Here is an 8,871-nt window from a genome sequence, read left to right as displayed (position 1 = left end):
TATATATATTTTTTTTTTTATTTTAAGTCTGCACTAGTACTAGAATGTTTGCTCTGTAATCATAGACAACGATCCCCTGGATCGCCCACCTCTGGACTTTGCTGCTACTGAAAGCTTTCTACAACAGTCAATGACTATGATTTTAGAAGATGCAGTGAAGAAGGCCACTGATGTCAGACAAAAGGTCAGAAATTTAATATATTTCCTTTGCATGTAGCAGAAAGTAATTTACTTGAGTGAACCTTGGCAGAAACACTGTTGTCCTTGCTAAACAGGTTTGTGAGTGGCACTCCCCAGAGGAGCTGAAGGAGCTTCTGGATCTGGAGCTTAGAGACAGTGGAGAGCCTGAGGCAAGGATCCTGGAGCGGTGCCGAGATGCCATCAGATACAGTGTCAAAACCAGTAAGTCAGACTGAGCTCAAATGGAAGCCAAGACCAGTGGCTCCAGCATGAATGAACTCAAATTGAAGCACCAGAAGCATGACTGTGAAGCAGCCAGGCTAGCTGTGTTGTGTCCATAGTAACAGAAATGATCTTTTTACTCTACAGTGGAGCAGTAATAAACCAAGGCGCCATCATTTCCAGAATTGGCCCCGGTCCAGTTGAAACACCCGTAGCCATGCCAGTAGTCAGCCAGCAGTGGCCTCCTGATGCCAGATGTGTCTGCTTTGTGGGCAATGTTGTCTTTAATTTTTATGGCGAAACCAAGACACTGTCTAAACAGAGTGAATTTATACAGCATTTACTAGTATCCTGTCAAAGCACTCCACAACAGAACCATTCACCAGTCTCCTCCTCCCTGTGCTGCTGTTGTCGTCTGAAGAAATGCACCAAAAACAACCAATCAGAGCCAGGAGGAGGGTCTTTGTGCTATCAGTCAGTGCTGCTCAATGTCCTAATGGCGGAGAAACAACTTACAGTTACAGGGAAGCTGTTTATCCACTGTCATCAGTGGCCATGGTAACTAGGCTAGCATTCATGGCAGGCTATATTGTAGTGAACCAGCTGTAGCATAGCAGAGAGCAAGAGTAGGGGATGAGCATGAGAGTGTTTGAAAGCACTAAAACCCTCCTCCTGGCTCTGATTGGTTGTTTCTGACTTAGTGGTGTATTTCTACAGTTAGTGGGAGCACTGGGAGAAAGTGGCGGAGCTCGATTTTTTTCACATATATTCTGTCTTACTGTCAAGACAAGTTTGACAAATATGTAAAAGACCCATTTTTACCAAAGTTACATATTGCAGTATTAATATGTGACACGAGAATAAAACACACAACTTTCCTATAGAAAGACTCCTCCCATTAACCGTCGCCCAATGACAGAATTGTTGTAACTCCTATTAGCTGCTATATAAAATAGCTTAGTAGCTATTAGGGAGCAGCAGACAGGTCTGGACCATGTGTGGTGTCAGGACAGCACTGCTGGTTGACTGCTGGCATGGCAACTGGTATTACTGGACCGGTTCAGGAAATGAACAAGCTATACCACATGGCTCCATAGTTGTGTAGTTTATGTGGCCCAAGTCTGTATACGTATCATATGCATGGCTGATTGTGGCTTAACGTATGATGCCGATGGCGTTCATGTGCTTATTGTGAATTCATACTTACATTTTATTCCAAACTCAAGTGGTGTCTGATGAACAATGAGAAGGAGAAATCCACTGGTTCCTACTGGTTATTATCTTAGTTATTCCTGTTTCAGCACTGAGTATGTTTTTCACTTTTTTGTATTTTTATAAGCCAATATTTTTTCATTAAATATTTACCACCACTAGAGGTTCGCTGTGCCTGGGTTCTTTTGCAATCTCATCATGACTCGCTAAGTGATAACGCAGTTGTGAATGGATGCTGCTTCTCTTTGCAGTTTTTAGGGAAGAACACTGTAAATCACCATTTCTTCAGTGCTTGATAGTAGTTTCATTACATGTTAACCTGAACTGTTTGTGTACAGTTTTGATGTTCATCAATTAAAAATAAATATTTGTGTAACTGCGTCACTGTTGTGGCATTTTAATATAAATCACATGGCAAATCTTTATTGCATGGCTTTATTGAGGTGCATGCAAACATTGTTTTCCCTGAAATGCAATAACAGCATACCTTTAGTAAATGGTTGATCATTTGTAACGGAGGATGAAAATCATTCTGACATCAGCAGGTAAAAAGCTCAACTCTTTCTGCTTGGTTATTTTGCGGGATTGATGGATCTGTAATTTCACAGCAGAAGTTGTTTAATAGATATATTTTTAACAAGATTTGAACCAGGTGAAGTTAAAACTACCACTTGAGGAGTTCTGGGTAGAACAGATTTACAGACAAAGACGGTATGATTTGAAATGGAAATGTACAAATTTTTTGTACAGTTTTGTCTCATTACTGCTGTGAATATCTTGTAATTAGCCTTTTTGGAGTCTGCATTCTCCTGTTAATGCTTATTTGGTTTCAGCCCTACTTTAATTTGCATCACATAGAAAGCTGAGACCTGGAATGGGTTATTATAAATCTCTAATCTTTCATGAATATTCTGTCCTAGTTGGAGCTCTGTGATGATATGTGAGTAGATGTTTTTTCTCCCTGAATGAACCGCCTGTGTTTCATTTCCAGCTCATCCTCATTTCTTCAACCAGCTGTATGCGGGGCTGGAACCATACTCCCTGGTGGCTAGCTTCATCACCGATGCCCTCAAACCCAGCCTGTGAGACCCTCACTTAATATTCATTAATATTAATTAATTGAGTCTTTTATATCGTAGGATGAAGGATGCTGATGGGGAAATGTGTCATTTTGCTCAGGTACACCTATGAGATGTCTCCAGTCTTCACTCTGATGGAGAATGCTGTGCTCAGGAAGCTGATACAGATAGTCGGCTGGGAGGAAGGAGGAGATGGACTCTTTAATGCAGGTATTATTAAACAACGAAAGAGTATTTGTCCCCTTAAACATTTCCTTGTTTTTTTTATGTCCCACTAAAATGTTTCGATTCATCAAACGAAATATCATCCGGGACGAATGCAGGGGTCAAATGATTTAGTTGAGGTTTTAATAAAGCCCCATTCCAAGACGACTCTGTGGGAAAAGGTAATTGACTTCCTCACTTAATGAAGGCAGTCAAGAATTGGCATTGTTGATAGGAAATTAGTATTTTTACCTTGCCATGGAACTTTTGCCTACTTTTCTTTACAGAATTGTTTTGATGAAGACACAAGTCATAGACAATATGATCATGTCTGGATCTTATCCTTCAGTATTTTCTGACAGAGAAGAAGTCACAGCTCCATAAGTAAAATAAAGTTGTCCAGATGGCACACATTTATCACAATTCCACCAGCAGGTTTAACCGCGTGTTCGTACAGCTTTAATCACTCACTAGCTGCCAGTAGATCTGGTGTACTAATGTGTCCCATCTTGTTTTTTTAAGGTGGGTCAATGTCCAACATGTACGCCATGAACCTAGCCAGGTACCGTAATTTTCCTGAAATCAAGGAGCTTGGAAACTCTGCAGCTCCCCGGCTGGCGGTGTTTACATCACAAGAGGTATGGTTGTTAATGTACAACATGTCCCAGCAGAAAACATCCATCGTGATTCACACTAAGACAGCAAGTTTTTCTTTTCTCCTGTCAGCAAAAAAAAACAAAAAAAACAGTTATAGTGTAATAAAGAGCCTGCTTGTTTGAGCTGGTGGATTTCACAACCAAGTGGACTTGACTCTTAAAAAGAAAGATCCGGCAGGCGGCTTTACATGGTTTTTGTTTTGACTGCACATGAGCTCTGTTTTGATCTCTTCCAGTGTCATTACTCCATCTCAAAAGCTGCAGCTCTAATGGGAATCGGCACAAAGAATGTCTTTGTGGTTCCGTCTGATAAGAAGTAAATCACCACACACGTTTTGGAACTCTGCTGCTTCTAGTTCTGTCAGATCTAGTCTCACAGAACTGGTTTTATTATTAATATTTTAATATTATCTACAAAAGGTTTAATTTCTTTTGCAATTGTGTAAAAGCATGTGTTTGTTTATTTTGAAGACATTTTATGATGAAACTCCAATTTGTTTTTGTGTTTCAGAGGAAAGATGATTCCCTCTGCTCTTGAGGAGCAAATAGAGTCTCTTAAAAGTGAGGTGAGAAACTTTATTCAAAAGAAATGTAAGGTCAACACTTTTGCGAGAAAGTCAGATCAAATGCTTGTGTTTGAGTTCAGGGTGGAGTTCCCTTCATGGTGAATGCCACGGCGGGGACCACTGTCCTTGGAGCCTTCGATCCTATTGACGAAATTGCAGATGTCTGTGAGAAATACAAACTGTGGCTGCATGTGGATGTAAGTCTAGGAATTCATTCACGTAACGCAACCATGGCATTAGCATGCAAGGTCATTTTGTTTTTCTGTTTAACAGGCATGTTGGGGAGGAGCAGTTCTCATGTCCAACAAGCACAAGCTCCTAATGAAAGGAATTCACAGGTGATTCACTGGTTAATTTCATTTGTGTTTGAAAGATGCACAACCGTCCCAGAATAGATAACATCTGATAATTTCATTCAATTCAATTCAATTCAATTCAATTCAATTCAATTCAATTCAATTCAATTCAATTCAATTCAATTCAATTCAATTCAGTTCAAATCAATTCAATTCAATTCAATTCAATTCAATTCAGTTCAAATCAATTCAATTCAATTCAATTCAGTTCAATTCAATTAAATTCAATTAAATTCAATTCAATTTTATTTTATTTGTCCCTAAGCAATAATTTAAGGGCACAGTGGAGCAACACAAACACAGGCACATTAACTAACTAGAACATTTCTGAAGAAATTTAAATGGGGCCTGCCAAAGTGTGCCCGTCTGATGCTACAAATTAGCATCAATGCTAAAGTAAGCTGCAATGTACTCAATAGCATGTGGAGAGTCTTAAACATGTTGAGTAAAATGGACTTACTCCATTCTGTATGTTAAAATTAGTGTACAAGTTAAAATGAGCCAAATTGCTAACATTAGCCTAAATGCTGTCGCTAGCATGTTGTTTTACATTTTCTTCCTCCATTCAGTATACTAAGTGTGACTAATAAATAAGAAAAATAGATAAAAGCTATTTTTAGGGAAAAGGCTAATGCTAATGGGGAGCAGTGAAATGCTAATGTTTGTGCAATGTATTAACCAACAAAAGAGATGTAACTTCTATCATGAATATAGATTATCCAAAAACCCTATAAATTACAATGAAATACTGCTACTTCCGCTAGTCACCAGAAGTAAGACCCTTAATCGTTTCCCCAGTAAGCCTCCCAGGAGTAAGGTGGATAGAATGTTCAGTTCCAATGGTATCAATGACATCAACAGTGATGTCATCACTCTATGATATCACAAGGGAATCTAAACATGCCAATAATACTTTCCAACAACTTCCAGAACTATTTTATTTCAAAGTTGATAACTGACAGTGTATTAAGCAATCTATACATATAAACAGATCGCAATTCAGCTCCTGATATTTGTGCCTGTGAGTGGGAGTTAAAAGAGTTTTAGAGTCAGAAACCCACTGTGCTGTGTGTGTGTTTCAGAGAGAAAGATTACTGATTCTGTGAGACACTCAGCCTCGATTTTTCTCTTTTTTTATCAATTTATGTCATCATGTTAACTCAGAATCCCACTAAAAGTAATAGCTCCCTTCTCGGAATCAAGCTGAATGTTTTGATACCACTTTTGTGGGTTTGCACGCAGCGGTACGGGAAGAAAAATAAATAAACTATAATAATAAAGAGACATTCTATTGGGTATAGAACAATAGGTGCCTGCCATGCAATGCGTGGAGGTCAGTCACTGCTCTCCCTATGCATTGCTATGGAAGGCCCCAATGATTGTCATGTCATTGTCATGCCCTCTTATGACGACTTTAAGTGCTTACTTTATTACTTCAAACACAAAATATAACTTAATACACATTAACACAAGATATTTCTCCATGTCAATATCTTTTAGTTGCAACGATATTGACTTTGCAACTAAAGTCAGTATCTTTAGTTGCAAATCTAAATAAGATTTTCACAAAAAATGTTCAGTAGGAAATATAGTGCTCAGCATCCAGTAACAGTGAGACCGAAGAACAAGTTACCCCTCAATTCAGACAAGTAACAAGTGTGAGTCTGATGTTTTCTTTAAATCAGTTGAGAATTTGTGTTTGGTTGTATGTTAACTTTCATTGAAATGATGAGATATAGAAAAGCCAGGTGCTTCCTGTGATGACACCACTGAGGTTAATGTCTCACCTTTGTTCCTTTGTAAAGAGTCGACTCTGTTGCCTGGAACCCTCACAAGATGCTGATGGCCTGTCTGCAATGCTCAGCTTTCCTGGTCAGAGACAAAACTGTAAGAACAGCTCTGATTCTGATTCTGATTCTCTGTTATTTAGAAATGCAATGCACCTTGTAACACTTAAGCAAAAATGTTGGTGTTTACTGTACATTTTATAAGACACCAAGGAATTGCAAGTGGATGAAAAAAACAGGACATCACATTTAGCGCTGCTGTCTCTCTGCAGCGTCTCCTCCAGCGCTGCCACTCCGCTCGGGCTTCCTACCTCTTTCAGCAGGACAAGTTCTACGATGTGAGCTATGACACCGGGGACAAGTCGGTCCAGTGCAGCAGGAAGCCAGATGCCTTCAAATTCTGGCTAATGTGGAAAGCTTTGGGAACCAGCGAGCTGGAGCAGAGGGTGGACAGAGCTCTCGCCATGGCCAGGTCAGTTTGGCTGCAGGGCAACAGTTCAACCTGGTTACATCAGGATGGAACCTGTACAGATGGAATTAAGAAAGGCTTTTTGCTGTGCTTTGGAGCTTGACTAAGTTAAATTCAATTCAATTCAAAAATACATTATTCATTCTAAAGGGAAAATAAATGTTGTAGCCTCTAATGGCTGTGGCCAGGAATGATCTCCTGTTGTGGTCTGTATCACAGTGGTTCTGTAAAAGTCTCTGACTGGAGGCACTCTGTTGCTGTCTGACCGTTGGATGAAGAGGAGGCTCAGAGTTATCCGTAATGTTCTTCATTTTATGAAGAGTCCTTCTTTACACAGTTACCGTATTTTCCGCACAATAAGGCGCACCCATAAACCTTCCATTTCCTCTAAAACCGACAGTACGCCTTATAATCCAGTGCGCCTTCTATATGGACCAATATTGAGCCACAACAGGTCTAGCAACTACGGTAAGCAGCCGACGACTTCATTTTCCCCCGTAGAAGAAGAAGTGCGTGGTACATGCTGGGATAGTTGTCAGAACGCTGGTTTGTTAATAAAGTTTGATAATACATTTAAAGCCAGGGGCGGAGGGGGGAGGGGAGACAGACAGAGACTGCGGCGGCAGCGTGTCGGTTGGTCTGTCTTACCCAGAAAGCACTTGGGCACAATATTGCAACACCAATACCGTGAGTGAAACAATGACTGGGGCAGACTACTATATAAAGTACTCAGGGACCACTTCCTTACAAATGTGGATGTGTAATAATAGCGTGTGGAGCAAATTGGCAAACATCTATTCTGTGCACCTTATAATGCGGTGCGCCTTATATATGAACAAAGTTTTAAAATAGGCCATTCGTTGAAGGTGCGCCTTATAGTGCGGAAATTATCTCCAGAAGTTCTGGAACTGTTTCCCAATCAGCTTGTTGATCTTCTTTGTTGCTGCCCCAGCAGATGATGGCAGGAGAGATTGAGTTCTCCACAACGCTTGCAGAAAAAAAAAATGCAGCATCTTGTTGCAAACACTGGAGAACTTAAGCTTCCTCAAGAAGTCTGCTTCCCCCTTCTTATAGACGTCATCCTTACAGACACATAAACTGCGATCTGTTTTTCAGGTGGTTATTTAGACGTCCATCTGTGTCTTCTGGAGTTTCTGATATGTGAAATCAGACAGAACATTGATCCTCAGTGCTTCCTGCTTCGTTCAGGTGACAGTGGGTTTACTGAAGCAGCTGTATGGTGGCGTTTTGAACCTCAGCTCCTTGCTGTCTCTAGTGTTGACTTTAAGTTGTTTTTCAGTTGTGATCATTTCTTTTCTCCCTCTCTGAAGCTTCTCTTTTCTTGGTTATCTGTTCCTTTAGTTCACTGGTGATCCAGGTTTGTTACAAGGGAAGCTGCTCACTGTTCTGGTTGTTCTGGTGGGGATGATGCTGTTAACACAGAAGTTTATACAGTCTATCAGACACTCAGTCATAACATTGATGTCCTTTCTTTGTGGCTGGCACAGTGCATCCCAGTCTGTAGCCTCAAAACAAGCAACCCTGCAAGGCTATTTGAGCTTCCTGTGACTGTCTTCTCATTGCTCTGCATCACAGAGTGTCTTACAAACAGAGAAAACTAATATTGATATCTTATTTGCCAAGAGGAAGTATGAATCCTTGACATTTGCAAAAAACAAATTTAATATATTTTCTCCATTAAAGCCGCTGACAAGTTGTTGAAGCATGCCCTTTCTTCATTTTAACATTTTCACCTGGTGCACTCTTTTTCTACAGTCATTGTATAATTTCTTTTGTAGGTATCTTGCAGATGAAATTACAAAAAGGGAAGGCTTCCGTCTTTTAATGGAGGCAAGTTTACCTTTTATTAATGAAATATTAAATGTTTGTTTGATTTGAATTTTAAGTAATGTGATTTATTTATTTTTTGCTTTGTTCTTCTGCAGCCTGAATATGCAAATGTTTGCTTCTGGTACATCCCACCAAGTCTGAGAGACCTGCCAGATGGTCCAGTGCTTCAGGAAAAACTACACAATGTATGTAATGAAGCAATGCTATTGTTAAAGTGTGGAAAAACCTAAAAAAATATAATGCAATGATCTGCAAATCCTTTTAAATGAATATTCAGTTGTACTATATA

At 39.8% G+C, this 8,871-nt stretch overlaps 1 protein-coding gene across 2 annotated transcripts in view; it reads left to right on the top strand.

The window, feature by feature from the left end:
• The window catches only part of LOC103465889 (acidic amino acid decarboxylase GADL1), a 34,100-nt gene that overhangs the window by 22,682 nt on the left and 2,547 nt on the right, over positions 1–8,871 (top strand). For both annotated transcript variants that reach the window (XM_008411090.2, XM_008411091.2), the window contains 13 exons: positions 66–184; positions 276–402; positions 2,606–2,696; positions 2,794–2,903; positions 3,420–3,535; positions 3,790–3,869; positions 4,065–4,119; positions 4,200–4,316; positions 4,393–4,457; positions 6,281–6,362; positions 6,535–6,734; positions 8,531–8,582; positions 8,678–8,767. In XM_008411090.2, coding sequence (XP_008409312.1) covers positions 66–184; positions 276–402; positions 2,606–2,696; positions 2,794–2,903; positions 3,420–3,535; positions 3,790–3,869; positions 4,065–4,119; positions 4,200–4,316; positions 4,393–4,457; positions 6,281–6,362; positions 6,535–6,734; positions 8,531–8,582; positions 8,678–8,767 — 1,304 coding nt within the window. The remainder of the gene's footprint in view (positions 1–65; positions 185–275; positions 403–2,605; positions 2,697–2,793; positions 2,904–3,419; positions 3,536–3,789; positions 3,870–4,064; positions 4,120–4,199; positions 4,317–4,392; positions 4,458–6,280; positions 6,363–6,534; positions 6,735–8,530; positions 8,583–8,677; positions 8,768–8,871) is intronic.

The sequence above is a fragment of the Poecilia reticulata genome, linkage group LG6, assembly GCF_000633615.1.
Source record: "Poecilia reticulata strain Guanapo linkage group LG6, Guppy_female_1.0+MT, whole genome shotgun sequence".
NCBI lineage: Eukaryota > Metazoa > Chordata > Actinopteri > Cyprinodontiformes > Poeciliidae > Poecilia > Poecilia reticulata.
The sequence above is the reverse complement of the archived record's forward strand: the minus strand, read 5'-3'. Positions and strand labels throughout refer to the sequence as shown.